Below are 16592 nucleotides of genomic sequence, written 5' to 3' on the forward strand. Positions count from 1 at the left end.
CTTTCTTTTGACACTGTTTCATTTTGTTATAAAAAACAAAATTTTATAACAACAACCCATCTACAGGAACACCTAAAGGAACCAAATCTGCTTAAATTTTTAAGTAATAGATTGCATGTTTCTTCATCTTTGTTACTGTTTGATCTTTAAGGTAGAAAAGAAAGTCATGGCTGGTTGCTCTTTTGGAATTTTGGGATCCAAAATTTCTAAGTATAACAAGTAGATAAGAATGGAAAGATAAATATTTTATCATTTTAGATAAATAAAAATGTTGGAATGGTGTTGCCTATCTGTTTGTTGTTGAAGGATTAAAATGAGGGATACATCAATGCTTGCGAGACGGAGTTCCTGATTTTGCCAGAGAATAAGTGGAAAGGGATCGAAAAGGGAAGGCTCTCTGACCATATGTTTTCTGATTCAGGGGAGGGGAGTCTTGGGTGGATGTAGGATCTGGAAAGGGCATTTTTGCAGGAAACGAAAGGTGAAGAAGCTTGGGAAGGGAACTATTTAGGTAAACGAAGGAATTAATTGCTGAAGGTTGCTTTTCAAGAGAGTTTACTACTTTTGTTTCATTTTGCTGAAGTATCAGTGGCTTCTAGAGCTTTCTCCTGGATTGGGTTGATGGGCTTTAGTTTGTTCTTGTTGATGAAAAATTTAGGTGAAAGGGAAAAAAATAATGGGGGAAGAAAGTGACGATGGCCATTGCAGTTTGGGATTTTGGTGGGTGGGCTTGGTTATGTGGTGGGATTTTATGGTTAAATTACACTCAAGTCATTAAATTATTGATAATTTTATATTTTGGTCATTTAATTTTAAAAATTACAAAATGATCATTAAATTTAATTAAAGGATATATTTTGGTTTTTTAATATTTTTACAAAAATAAAAACATAATTATATTAAAATGTTATTAAATTATATATTATTAAATTATATATAATAATAATTATATTAAAATATGATTAAGTTATTTATTATTATTTTTATTAAAATTTAATAACAATAGCAATAATCATTTATTTAAAAAATTATGTTAAGGGTGTTCTGGTCATTTTAGTTTTTTTCCTATGCTATTACAACATCTATTCCATTCAACCAAACACAAGAATTCTATTACAGCTCTATTCTATTCCATTGAACCAAACAATTGAATTACTGATTACAGCTCTATTCCATTACAACTCTATTCAATTACAGCCCCTATTCCATTACAGTGAACCAAACGTACCCTTAGAGTTTTCCATTTCCCCATTTGCTTTGCCGAAATGTTTAGGTTTTTTTTAGAGGCTGTTTTTCTCTTTTAATTGGTGACATGGAACGACGCCGTTTAAGGCATGATTTGGTAGCCTTGAAACGACGCCGTGTAGGTCTATCCGGCCCGATCCGATCCCTTGCCCCTAGGATCCGCGCGTTTCTGCAGAGAGGGGATAATTGCGCGCTAGGTCCTCCCTTTTTGCTCGATCATTCAATTGCACATTATTTGTTTTACTTCGTTTTTTAAATTTGGCTTTGTAATTTGTACACGAATTCATTTTGGTCCGCGCCTCAACATTGCATTTTGGGATCTGAAATATTTCCAGCTTTGGTCCCTGTGCATTCGTACGCATTGCGTGTTGGTCCCTATTTTAATTTCAATAGTTTATTTTATTTATAAATTATTCCTTCTATTTTAGCTCTATTTTAATTGAGTTTTCTATTTGTATAACTTACTATTTTAGAATTCATTTAATATTTTTATATATGTGTTGAGCTATTTTAATAATTTTGCTTTGTTTTTATTTGTATAATTATTTTGAAGTTCTTTTTATATCATATTATTTTAACATTTTGTATAATATTTGGTTTTAATATTTTTATATATATTTGTACATATATTATTTTGATTGAGTTTTCTATTTGTATATTACTTTAAAATTCACTTAATATTTTTTATATATGTGTTGAACTATTTTTAATAATTTTACTTTATTTTTATAAAATCATTATTTTGAAGTTCTTTTTATATCATATTATTTTAACATTTTATATAATATTTCATTTAAATGTTTTATATATATTTGTACATATATAATTCATGGTAAAATTAATTTGATCCTATATACATATTTAATTCCATGTTATTTTTACATATAATTGCTTCGAATTTATTTATGTATATATATGTTTTTAAAACCTATTATGTTCATAGTTTATTTCCTAAGATCATATTTTATTATATACCTTTGCTTTTCTTTCATATTTTATGTATTATTTAAGTTCTCTTTTATTGTGTGTATATTGTCAATTTTAAACAAATGTAATTTTTTAAAATATTTTGCATATTATTTGATTCAAATGTCTCCATTTTATAACAACTATTTTAATGATTATATATATTCCTAGTTCTTTACGTGAATTATTTCAAATTCTAGGGTGTAATATTTGTGCATCAATTCATCATTTTATAATTGTTTTGTATCATATTGGCCCCTAATTTCTATTTTGTTTTGTACATTTTGTATTGATTGTTTTATATTATGCCATATATTATTGTTAGCATATTATTTATTCGTTTTTTGTATTATTATAATAATTGTTGTTCATCCATGCTTGAAATTTTGGTTATATTTTTCTTGGATTTGTTATATTTTATTGTCTGTTTATTAATTGGTTTCTCAAGTTTATATTATCTTCATTCACCAAGTATAGTACTTTATTTGTGCATATTGTCCCATGTTTATAATTTCGCTTTTTGTTTACAAATGTTACTTTGTAATTTACAACTTTTTATTTTAAGATTAATTATTCCATTTTATTTCAAGTCAAATTAACGCGTTTTAAGTTGGTTTTACAATTATTCATTTGAAAATTCCTTAAAACGAAGGCAATGTTTGATGTTTGGAAATTCGGGGAATCGTGCCCTATCGTGCTGGGTTTCGATAGTTTGTTCAAAATAATCAAATATTCCTTTAGAATTTCCCTCGTGTTTTCTAAATTCTAAAACAAGGCAATGTTCAATGTTTGGAAATTGGAGGAATTGTATCCTACCGTGCTGGGTTTCGGTTTTCTCGTTGGACTAAGTAATTGGGCATCCTTTTGTAATTTTCAACGTATGAGCTTTTGGAAGTCAAAAATTAATCGTGGTTTCAAAGGTATAAAGGATCGTGTCCTATCGTGCTGGATGTGATGCTGTATTCCTTTGAAACAAGAGAATTTTAACGACTAACTTGAGCCATTCAAATGTTTTAAAAGGAACCATATTTCAAAATATGTTTAAATCTTAGATATAAGGACAGTTCTTAATCAATTTGGTACCAATTTTGGGCGTAGTGAGGGTGCTAATCCTTCCTCATACGTAATCGACTCCCGAACCCGTTTTCTCAAATTTACGTAGGCCAAAATTAATTTAAATGGAATAAAATGTTTTATTAGGTGATCCAATCACACCTAAACAAAAGGATTGGTGGCGACTCCACACTTGTTTTAAAAGTCGATCTCCATTTTTTTCCAAAATAAAAAAATGGCTTCGACAGTGTTACTTTAATCTTGTGAGAATTAGTTAACCTCTGGACCTAAACAAATACAGTAAACACTAAGAAGTTTGGGGGAATCCTAAAAGAAGTTAATTACAAATGAAGGTGGGGTGCCTCCTTTATATATGCCAAGCCCCTTTAATTCTCCAGCTAATGATACCAAGTCTCTAGAATATCCTACACTATCCTAGATTAATATATGCAATGCTACATTATTCTAGAATTTTCGGAAGATTCTATTGAACTCCACAAGGTTCTGGTGTCATCCATGACCTTCCAGACTCTTCCAAGGATTTTAGGTCTTCTCCCACATCCTAAGACCATTTGGCAAGGCCTTCTGGGCTTATTTTTGGTTGAGAATCATTATAGGCCTCTTGTGCCTAAAAGAGCCTCATTGGGCCTTTAGTGACCACCATTCGCACACTTGGTTACTTCCTTTCACAAAGATCGGTGAGGGTAAAATTTAAACTTTTAAGGAGAAAGTAAGAATAGATGAAGTTTAAATAGGAACACAAAGAAATTTCATACTCAAACCTCTGATAAGTTTTGAGATTTATTGAAAAATAAATTTGTATATTCCTGTAACCATTGAATAGACATTCATTGGGGATGACACTAAATTGCTATTTAATGATTTTGAGGAATCAATCCATAATGACTATTCAATGGAATAGACTTTACAGTCAACCAAACAATTGAATGGCTTTGTTGTGTTGAATAAGGTAGGAATACCTATGCCATTCATGTGAACCAAACATTGTGTTAATGATCTCTAACTGTATTTGGGTGGTCTACTTCACGCCATGGGTTGCTCTGCTCATTGGCAAATCATAACGCATTTCTACTAAACTTCACCCCTGCAAGTTAACCTAGCATTAACCCCTCTTATTGGAACTAATAGAGGCAGTAGAATGACCATTTAGCAAGACTAAATAGGTGACAATAGTCAAACAAGACACGATCAAATTCACCCAATGTGCACTAAAACCCTACTTGAACATCATACCTCTTAGAAAACCTTCTACTTAGATCTATCGTACACTTTCCAACTCCCTTTCCTACTTCTCAATGAATGCATTACCTCATAGGCAACGGAAAATAGATAAATATACTTTTTGGTATTTATGTTTAGTTTTAATATAAATTTTGATATTTATATTTTTTTTTCAAATCGATACCTAAGTTTGATTTCTATTACACAAATGATACTTGAGACTAATAATGTTAATGTTTTCATATTTCCAATAAATCTTTAACACTTAATTCAGTGATTAATTTAACAAAAAATAATTCAGATTTTAATACGAAAACAAATACGAAATTTAAACTTCAAATAATTCATTAATCCTAGTGATTATTACAAATCTAAGTGGTGAGCTTGTAGAGTAAAAAATTTGGACCACATTACATTTGAGCGCAAATCATAGTACCAAAATCGGTCCACTGGAACATCAAATTCCCAAATGGTCAACTGCAGTAAAATTTAATATCGTCAGCCTCTTGCCATCAAACGAAAGAAATATTCTGTACCAACCCATTTTATGTACATTAATTGGGCTGCCCATCTAGTCCATGCCCAACATCAAACACTTATTCAATTATTACCAGAACATGGCAGTTTTCTTTTACAATACAATCTCAAACTTAAACACATCTATACGGATTTGGTTCCACATCATTATTTTTCATTCATTAATATTTAATACATACTTAATCACCATTCACATGTAATAAATCAACCGTATATGCATCTTACACATTTACCATACGGGCAAACTTGGAGATAAATCAAGTATAGGTAAACTCCCTTTCGACCAATTGCTTAAGTTTAGAATAAGCTGGCTGCACTTCATAAAAAAATGGGTTAAATTTTTAATAATGATATTTATGATACAAATTATTAAATAAATATATTTAGAATTAAAATATTAAATTATTCTAACAAAACTATGCATACGAAATAAATTTCAATATTAAATTATCAGGTCACGAAAAATAAAATAAGCATAAATATATATATATATGTCAAATTCTATATAAAATGAATTTTAATAGGTAAAAATCATATATATAAAATTAATTATTAATAGGTAAAAAATCATATATATGCTATAATGAGAATACAACGCAAACTTTCTCTAAATTTAAGCACTATAAGAAATATTATGCAAAAACAATTAATTATGAAAATGGCATGTGAACCAAATTAATTATAAAAATAGGTATTTGTTATAGTGTTGTGTCGGTGTCATCTCGATATATTGGCGGCACTAAATTAAAATGTGATGATTTAAAATATTCATAGACTGGATATGTAAATTTCTCATTTTGATTGACTGCTAAAAAAGCTTTAAGGGTGCTGCTAACAGTATTTTTGCTTTGTATAAATTACAATTATAATTATTTTTATTATCAATTTGATTTAGAACACGGTATAAAATTATAACTATAAGAACTTTAGAAAAATATTGTTATGTATAAATTATAATTATTAGTTAAATTTATAGTTTCCAGATATAATGTAAGCAAAATAAAACTACTATTAATACCGTTAACTATTATGTTAGACATAATTTGAACAAAAATTATTTTTGAAAAATAAATAAAATTTCCAGCTAAAATAGATTTTTTATAAAAATATTTTTAGTATTGAAGAGGAATAAAAAAAAAGTAAATAAAGAGAGTTTATGAAGCAATTTATCTTATAGTTCAAAATAAAGAGGGATATGAATAATACCAAAATGAAACCGACAACATAATACATGCATTATTATGTTGAAAAATGGGGAAAAATGAGGCAAGCAAAGAAATAAATAGTTGGTTTAGTGGGGGATGAATTCGTTGAAACATTGTGGTTAGATTGTAGGTAGGGACTAGATTTATAATATTAGATAGACAAACCATGTGTGTTCTCTTTTATGTCAATAGCCATTCACTTTAAGTAGGTCGTCGGTTGAAGGGACACCATTATCCCGATTTATTTTGAGGTGGTATTAGTTATTATAGGGGCATCTTAGTTTACGAGAGTTTAATCGAATCGAGTGAAATTTTTTTAAGTTAATCATGTTGATAAATATTATTTTATTAAAACATTAAAATTTTAAAAATCAGTTCAACCTCTTGGTTCACAAGTCAAAAAGTTTAATGACTTTCTCCAAATTAGTACTCTTGTTGATTTTGGTTTAATCGGTCCGACTGATTGATCCGGTCAAATTTAAGTTTTTATGATTTTTTTATGAATTTAATAAATTTATATAAATTTTAATATTTTATTAATTTTTTATCATTTTATAAGTTTTAAAAATTTTAATATATTTTTATAAAATTTTAAATATGTTTTTATTAATTTTATAAAATTATTAAGTTTATTATAATATTTATAAGCTCTAATTATTTTTTATAATTTTTAACTGTTTATATCAATTTTAATATTTTGAAATATTTTTACAATGATTTTTTAATCATTTTATATGAGAAAATATTATATCAAACTAGAAACTGTCATGTGTCACCATCGGATTGATTTGTCAATTTATTTTAACGGTCAATATGGTCAATGACAAAAACCATTAAAGAATGGGCTTAATTGATTATTTTAATTATCATCATGTGCTTAATTGGGTATGAATTTAATCTTAGGACTTTGTTGATTTTTTTCATATTTTCTTAAGGGCGTTTTTCTTTTCTATATGTTCATAATTAACTTTATAGGGTTTAATATTATTTTATATTTATCTTGACTTTTATAGAATAGTAGTTAAAACTCTTGTCATACACCCGTTTGACATGGGTTCAAACAGTGTAACATTTATCCCCTACCCAATGTAAAAAAAAAAATTATATCTATAGGTATAAGTAAAATATGTCATAATGACTTATTTGGCCCTCCTACTTAAAAAAAAAAAAGTCATTTAGCTCACCATTTAATTTTTCTTCTATTTTAGTGCTTTAATGAAAAGTTAATTTTGTTAATTTTACTGACATGGAATTCTCGTGAAAGTTCATGTGTATGTTACATTAGTAATTAATTAATTTTTAAAAGTAAAAATATATAATTTTTATACTTTTTTAACAATTCTATTCACTTTTATTTTATTTTTTATTTTTAAAATTTTAAAAGTTAATTAATTACTAATGTGACATACATGTTATGTCAACAAACTTAACAAACATTAAATTTTCTATCCATTTTGGGATGATTTGACAAAATCCAAGTTTAAAAGTTAAAAGAAATAAAATTTAAATGGAAAATTAAAATAATATTTTTGTAAAGTTAAAAGATCAAATAAGTCATTATACTTTAAAATAATTTAATAAAATGTGATTTTTTAAAAATAAAATGTGATGTTAAATAATCTTAAGTTTCATCGAACAAATTCAAAACCTTACATTTTAACTAAATAAAAAGTGTAATCATTTATGGAACCACTAAGAGACCGAGGAGGTCAAGGCACCTCTAAAATGGTAAATTTTTAATTTTAGATCTTTTATAATTTACAAAATTTTAAATTAATAATGATAAAATTATATTTTAACTCCCTAAAAAAAGATAAAAATTAATTTAAATCTCTAAATTATAAAAATATAAATTATTAAAATGATAATATTATATTTTTACTATCGTAAAAATATATAATTTAATTCCAATCTTTTAAAAGAAATTTTAACACCACATCTTAATATAATCCAACCTAATAATATTTTACATGCCTGAGAAAGAAGAACTTCAAAATTAAAAGAATTTTTATTTTTATCATCATAAAAATATATAATTTAATTATGATATTTTAAAAAATTCTAACACCACGAAGTTAATATAATCCAACCTAATAATGTTTTACACGCCTGAGAAAAAAAGAACATCAAAATTGAAGGAATTATTTGACAAACGGCCCGACGGTTTAAAAGAATCCATGAGAGTACATCAATCATATCATCGTCACCATCATCTCTACACAGAGCTAATGATCTTACAATAAATTTTTACTATTAGATCTTTCACTGTGTATACGCTATAAATTTAATAATTATATTTTAATTTAATAAACTTTAGTTCTTGTAATTTTAAATTAATTAATTTTAATTTTATGCTTTTTAAAATTTTAAAATTTAGTACTAATTAAACGATAGCAATTAAATTAATTTAGTTAATTTCTATTATTAATCTTGTATTACGTATAAAATTATAGACTTAAAGGTATCTTAGTTAGATCAAAAGTGGAGGAATGAGAAGATGCAGTGAAAATGCGGGAAAAAAATTGAGTTTGCTTGATTATAGAAAAAGTGAGATGTTTAGTAATTATTTTCCATCATAATATATCGAAATTAATACATTCTAATTAGAATAATGAGAGGAGAGAAAATAAAAAAAAGTGTATGTTAATTCAAAATTATATATTTTTAAATATTTTTATTTCTTTTATTTTTCAACTCTACTAAATAATAAACTGAAAGAAAATTAGTTTTTTCTTTTTATTTTTTGTTATTCCTATCAAGCACGCATAAGGAAAGAAAAAAATATATGTTTTTCATCATTTTAATTTTCTACCCCTTCAATTTTCCTTCTTTCCATTTTTTTTTTCTCATTTTACCAAGCAAAGCCTTAATGCCCTTTTTAGATTGACGTTTATCTCTAGTGCGATACATTTTACTTTCTTTTTGTTTCACGCTACAATATATAATCTCATCGCTACAATTATTTTAACACTAACCGCAAGTAAACGTACCGTTCATCCAAAAGAACCCTTTTAGTCACTATATTTTTCAAATTTTAAAATTTCAATCTTAATACAAACAGTAGTAGTTAAATCTATAATTAATTTTGTGAAAAAATATATAAAATTATTAGTTGACATGACATTATATATACAATAATATATTTATTACATCAAAATTTTAAAATAACATAACCTAACTTAATAAATTTGATAGCTAACATTTAATAATGCCTATAATTTTAAAATTCTAAAAATATAAAAATTGAAAACCATCAAATTAAAATACAAAAACTTAATCCATAATTTCTATAATACTAATGGTAGAATTTGACAGTCACTCTCTGCTACCTTTCCAAAGACGTCTCTTTCATACTGAATTAATACAGATGATATAATTTTTATATAATATTAAAAAACAATTTAAATAGACATAAATTTTAAAATATTCATATATTTAAATAATATATAAATATATATAGCTTACTTTTTATTTAATATTATAATATTATTATAAAATTTCATTTTATCACTATTTTTATACTAATTAAAGATAGAAATACTATCTACCTAAACTCACCCTAAACTCAAATATAAAATTTAAATTTTGACGAAAATTTTAATAATAATAATAATAATAATCTACTACAAAGTTTTTAATAATAATTAACAATTGTAAGCATAAATTCAACCTTTAAAATAATATTTTGTAAGAAATAATATAATATTTTACACTGATTCGACCGAATATATATGGCTCGTATTTTCTTCTCATATCCTTCGGAAACAATTTACAGAGAAGAAAAATAAATGATGGAAGCGAGTTTGCTCAGTTCACCAGGTCCGAAACCCAATCCACATCTGGACCTCCGGAAACCAGACCCGAGTAAACCCTTTCCAAAGAATTCGCTTGGCTCAGTTTCTCAAATATTTTTGAACGCAAGTGCTTTCCCGATTCCACTCTTTCCATCACAAACTCTTCTCCACACTCGAAATCCAAGTACCCAATCCCAGGACGGGTCAGGTTTCGAGTCGGAGTACTAGGTAGGCTAGATAAACTGGGTCGGATCATTGACCCTTTTGGAGACCCGAAACCAGAAGAAGGTAAAGACTTGACTTTACCGAGCCGCAAGTTCCTTAAAGAAGCCACCATAGTGTTAATAGTAGGCGGCTGAGCTATAGGTGAAACCGATGGCGAACACTCGGCCGGTGGAGAACCGGAAAACGACATTGCTTTCGTACAAGGTGGTGAACTATCAAAAGAATCAGCAAAGTTGATAACCCTAAGCTGGTCCGGAGTATGAGCAAAGAAACAGACCCGACGCCGACAACCCGACCCGTCTTTACACGGCAGGGTTCGGTAACGAGCAGGGTGTAGCCAGCACTCAAAAACTCCATGAGCGAACTCGCAAGAGTCTCCTTTCCGACAATTCCCTTTCTTGAAATCGGAGCAAGCCATACCGGAATAATGAAACTTCCTCGGGTCCCTCCGGCGAGCTTTCTCGCCGGGATGAGCATATGGACACTCGGTCCAATCATGCGACCGGCCACGCCCGCACCGCCGGACTTTGAACTCAAACATCCGAAAATGATCGCACGAGTAAGCATCGACTGGAGAATCCGGATTGTAAAGGCCCGAAATCTCGGAATCCGACTCGAAACCCGGCTCGTCGGACGGCAAGTAACATTGCAGCGCTGCTAACGCTTCCTGGAGGTAAAAGGGGTTGCCGTTATCACTGAAGTTGTTCTCCGCTGTTAGATCATCGCTTAGATAAGGCCAAGGCGGAATGAGGACCGTCGGATTGAGTTGACGAGTTTCTTCAAGCATCATCTTTTGAGGGCAATTTTATGTTTATTAGATATTGTATGGAAAAACTCCGGCAAGGTTAGCTAGCTTTATAAGCAGAAGCTAGCAGTGAAAATAAAGGGGGGAATTTAACCATGGTTAAGTTAAACTAACCACAGTTAGTTAAATAATGAAGGAGGTATAATTTTGTGTGTTTCCCCTTTCAACTGCAATAGAACTAGATAGGTGGAGGAGTTACGGACTTTTTATTTAAGAAGAGGTGAAAGTTCTTGTTTGATCGCCACGTGCTGTCAGAAGTTGAATTTTACTGGAGAAATTGAATACTCATTGCTACGTGGCTTAATGATGAGGAAGATTCGAAATCGTTGGTGACAGAGCTGTAAGGTAAGCGAGGCTTTCGAATAATTAATTTAGCTAGGTCCCTAGCGTTCCAAAAGCGCTGGAGCTTCAGATCCGCTGGATAAAACTAGAAATTCTATTTTTTTTCTTGAAGAAAGAAAATAAAACTATTTTATTAAATAAAGAAAAAAATTGGCAAAAAAATAAAGAAAGTAATTTTGGTAATAGGGAGGACCAAAAAAGAAAAAGGAATATAAAATATGACAAGGGGTATTCTTTTAGGTACTTTTGAGTTAAAAATTGAAATAAAGTAAAATTTAGTCTTTAATTTTGATATTTTTTAATTTAGTCCCTAAATATTTTTTGGTTCACATTAATATAGAATCGTGATAATTTTTTCAATTTCTAATATTATGCCACATCATCACATAAAAATATAATTTTTCCTTAAAAAAATGAGGACTAGAATTAAGAAGTTTTGTCGAGTTTAAAGATTGATGTGGACGAAAAAAAGCTTAGAAACCAAATTGAAAAAAGTTAGGGATTTTTACCAAAATAGTACCAAAAAGAAAAGAAGAAAAACATGAACATAATACAGTGAAAATGTTATGTACCAAAATGGTACACAGGGGTGGTGTTGCTTATGGTAGAGGTGGCACTGAAGGTGGAGGTGCCAGAGGCGGCAGCAAGTATGCACGGCCTCCTTTGTTTTTTCTGTTTGGGGACCATTATAAGGTTCCCCAAGTTTAGCAGCAGCTCCGGTGAAGCAAGAAGCAAGGAGAAGAAGAGAAAAAGGAAGAAAAAGAGAAGGAGAGGGAGGCACTGGTGAGGGAAAAAGAAGAAAGAAAAAGAAAAAGAGGAGAGGATAGAGAGAAAGAAGGAAGGAGAAAGAAAAGAGAAAAAAAATATAATAGAGAAAAATGTATTTTTCAACAGCTTTTTTGTTTTTTTAAACAATTTTTTATTTTTTTTAAATTTTTTAACAAATTTTTTGTTAGATTTTGGGGTGGTCACGCCTCTACATAGGCCGCACCACCCTAGGTGTACCATTTTGGTGCATAATATTTTCGCTGTATTATTTTCGTGTTTTTTTTATTATTTTGGTAAAAAACCAAAAAAGTTACCAAATTAAGTGACTAAAAGTTAATTTACCCTTAAAAATTTGCAATCAATATATTCCAAAAAAGTGAATTTTCAATATTAATCCCTTTCAAAATAATAAAATTACACATTTACCTCTCAAAATTTATAAATTTATTCTAATCTCCTTTAAGAAAAAACATTATCTTTGCCTTTGTTTATATTATTACAAATCAACGAGTCATATGACATATGAATAATAAACTAAAATCTAAAATAATTTAAAAGCAATACAAATATATGCATTTTAATATCTTAAATTTACATAATATAAATTAAGATTCATCTACAAATGAATAATAAATTATTCTACCGATTTTTTATTAGTAGCGACCAACTATTTATCTATTTAGAGAGCACTTATGACGAAAGAATTAGTCATTATTATTGTCATGGGATGATAATGTAAATTTCTATTTACATTTTTAAAATTTTACCATATATTAATATTTTTTATATTTTAATAATTCTGTGAAATTTTAGTTTTGAGTGTTAATTATAATTATATACAATATATATATATTTTTTATTTTTTAGATTTGTACTTTTATTTGACCTTTGAATTTTGCAATTATGTCCTTTATTTCTTTCATGCCGGTAAATGTGAGTCCTGTTCCCTTTTCAGTGAACTATTTCTAGCGCATTCTAGAACAACTTCATTCCCCACCGCTAACGTGCTCAGTCGGTGCCAATGTAACGATAACGTGTTGTTTTAGACTTTTTAGTTTACATTTCTGCCCTTTATACAGCAGCGTTAGTTAATTTTAAAATATATAATATAATTTATATTTTCACATAACAATCAATTTTTAATAAAATAAAATAAATTTATTTTAGTAATTTTGAGGATATATACAAACCTGTTTAAACACATAATGTCTTCCACGTTAAAGATTGAGAGAATTATGACTAATTTAAGTATTATAAATAAAATTAAGTTTTTAGCAATTTAATATCAATTTAAAGTCAAATTAAAACTTTTAAATTTAAAGTAATAAATTTTAAATAATATATTTATTTGTTTATCACGGTGAAGCATTTCTAGTTAATTTTGTAAATCTTTCAGTATTGTGATTATTATCATATTATTTTTCTCCTTTGTGTAAAATTTTAGTTTGATGGTTAAATTATGTAAAATTGATTAAAATGTTAGTTGTACTTAGTTATTTGTTTTTGAAATTAAAAATAATTATTTTTTTATTTTTAATATAAATTAATTTGTTTAACATCAAAATTTTAAGGGAAGTGGAGAGGTTTTTTATTTTTATTTTACCATTTTAGTATATGTAAATGAAATTGTGGGACATAAAATCACTATAGAGGTCTTTGTGTTAAGAGTCAATTAGTATTTTGTACTCTCTACTAAAAAATAAACAAATTAATCATTATATATTAGATTAAAGAATAAATTAGTACAATGACAAGTTGTATGTAGGCCAGCATTGAGAGTTATTTGAAAGTGTAACCACCTATTGCTCTAACTGAAAGGGGGCCCACATTTTTTTTTCAACTTTTACATGAGAAAAAATTTTCATATTAAAATAAATTAATTAAATGTTTAGAGTTATTAATGTTTCACCATAAATGTTTCATCTCTTAGAGATACTCTAAAAAGTTAAAGAACGAATCGATGGTATGTCATATGTATATTATATTAAAGTATAAAGATCAAATTTTAATACTCAAAATAAATAAAATTTTTAATAAAATAAATAATTTACTCTTTAATTTAATATATAAAATTAATTATTTAAATCTTTATTTAATTAATTTTTAATAGTGAAATCAAATACAATCTAATCTTAAAAGAGAATCCTCCACAACTTTTACCGATTGGGGGAGGTAATATGGTAAATGGGCAAGGTAAATGGGCAACTAATGGGGTGAATGACAGTCACGTGAAAGTCGAGGATGAAATAGAACCATATTTAAAGAGAGAGAGAGAGAGAGAGAATTTGCAGAGATGTAGAACAAACAAAAAGAGAAGAAAGAAGGAAAAGTGAACGTACACGTGGCATGTCATTACTGTAAGGAAATCCTCTGTCGCTTGCCGACAAAACCCACTTGAAGCTCGCTGTACGAGACAAATCCCTTCCCTCACTTCGTGTCAACTTTTTATTTGTACCGACAACGTGTCTTTGTTTTTATTTGCTCAGTACTAATTATTATCATTATTTATTTTTATATTTAATATAATTGTTTTTTATTTTATAAAAATAAAAAATTACTAACATTTATTTTGTATAACATTAAAGGTAATATGATTTTAAATTATATTAAATAAGTGTATGATAATAATTTTAAGTACTTACTCTATATAAGTCAAGACATGCATTACCAATTTAAATACTTCAACTCTTAACATATTATAATATTATAGAATTAACTTCGTTTTACACTGTGTCATTGCTCATAATTATACATGTTACATATTTAAGTCATTATTATGATTGACGAGTTTTATTAAATTAAGTGTAATTAAAATACTTGATTATATTCATCTTTTCTTATAGAAAAATTAAAACTAATCATAATAATTTCTAAAATTTTATGTTTTTTTAATTTTAAAATCATATATAAACTTTAATTTAATGTACGATTTTATACATAGAATTTTAATTTAATTCAATTCTCGTAAATTATTAACAAAATTATTAATATAACATCATTTTATATTTATATATTACATATATAAATAATTATATTTATTTAATATAAAAATAAATTAATATATTTATTTTTTAAATATATACAGTTAAATCAAAATTAAAGTTTTAAATATATATTTAAATCACAATCAGAATTTAACCTGTAAAACTACACCAAATTAAAACACATTTAATTAAAATTCATGTATAATTTTAAAATTTATCTATCTTATTTTTAAAAATGCAATTTCATTAAAATTACATTTCCATCAATTACAATGCAATGTAGATATGTATGTGGTGGAGGTTCCAACGAAAGGAATAAAATAAAGGAAGTGTTATAAATTGACAAAAGCATAGTGATTGATTTTGATGGCCAATGAACCCATCTTCGTTGGATGTCATTGTCCAACAGTTACCAACATTATTTGGAACTGTCCGAGGTTTGATTTCTTTTCTCTTCTTTTTTTTCTTCTCTATCTTTTTCCCCAAAAATAGAGGACTTGGAGGTTTCCATATGATAGATTCAATTTTAATGGTATCCAAATCCAAAAGGAAAAAGCCATGGAAGTAAATATATGTTTTGTCAAATTCTGTTTTAGACCTTGTATTTTGTGTAAATTATGAATATAATACTTACATATTAATTTGGTCATCTTTAGTATTTACTTCTAGAAATTGAAAGTTTTAATTTTAACCAAATAATAACTATTAAATTCATTAAGTTAAATTCTACTATTTTTAAATTTTGTTGACATATTATTATTACATATGTAATGCTTTATCTGTTTATTACTTTTACATATTACTCAAAAAATCAATGAATAGATTTAACGGCTAACGTTTGCATTAAGACTAAAATTTTGAATTTAAAAAAATGTAGCTACTTAGAATGAATCAATTGGTGAAAGTTAACCGAATCTACAACTTGACGCATAATATAGGACTAATGACATAATTTAATCAAACAAATTTAACCATTACCATTGTTACCATTGGACCAGCACTAAAATTTCAAAATTCGAAACATATAGACTAAAATTGATCAAATTAAAGAACCAAGTATTAAATCCACAATCTACACAAAGTACAAGGTCCAATAGCATAATTTGACCAATATGTTTCTAATCAGCGTATATTCCATACAGCTTTTTAAGTTTTCTTTTCCTAAGTATTTTATCACATTCTGCTATTTATATAATTCAAATATGTACATAAAATTATTGCTTTAAGAAATGAGAAGTTAAATAAGATAAGCTATTAGTTTACTATAATAAGTTAATGACATGCTTGTGTTAATAGGATTAGCTGTGCAAATAAGCTATTTGAGTTTGATTTAAAAATTAAAGTCAAATCCATAAAATACTAATTGTTAACTTATCAAAGGTTACATAAATATAAAATATCTAAAATATAATTATAACATCAAAAA

At 27.4% G+C, this 16592-nt stretch overlaps 1 protein-coding gene across 1 annotated transcript; it reads right to left on the bottom strand.

Moving 5' to 3' along the window:
* Positions 1 to 9899: 9899 nt before the first annotated feature.
* On the bottom strand, positions 9900 to 11251 carry LOC108462996 (zinc finger CCCH domain-containing protein 20-like). Its single transcript, XM_017762921.2, has one exon. The coding sequence runs from the start codon at positions 11055 to 11057 to the stop codon at positions 10056 to 10058; it is 1002 nt and encodes a 333-aa protein (XP_017618410.1). The 5' UTR covers positions 11058 to 11251; the 3' UTR covers positions 9900 to 10055.
* Positions 11252 to 16592: the final 5341 nt, after the last annotated feature.

Source organism: Gossypium arboreum, chromosome 13 (assembly GCF_025698485.1).
Source record: "Gossypium arboreum isolate Shixiya-1 chromosome 13, ASM2569848v2, whole genome shotgun sequence".
Classification (NCBI taxonomy): Eukaryota; Viridiplantae; Streptophyta; class Magnoliopsida; order Malvales; family Malvaceae; genus Gossypium; species Gossypium arboreum.

What these genes read in the sequence shown, in the direction of transcription:
- LOC108462996 (XM_017762921.2), bottom strand. Translation starts at nt 11,057, where the DNA reads ATGATGCTTGAAGAAACTCGTCAACTCAATCCGACGGTCCTCATTCCG.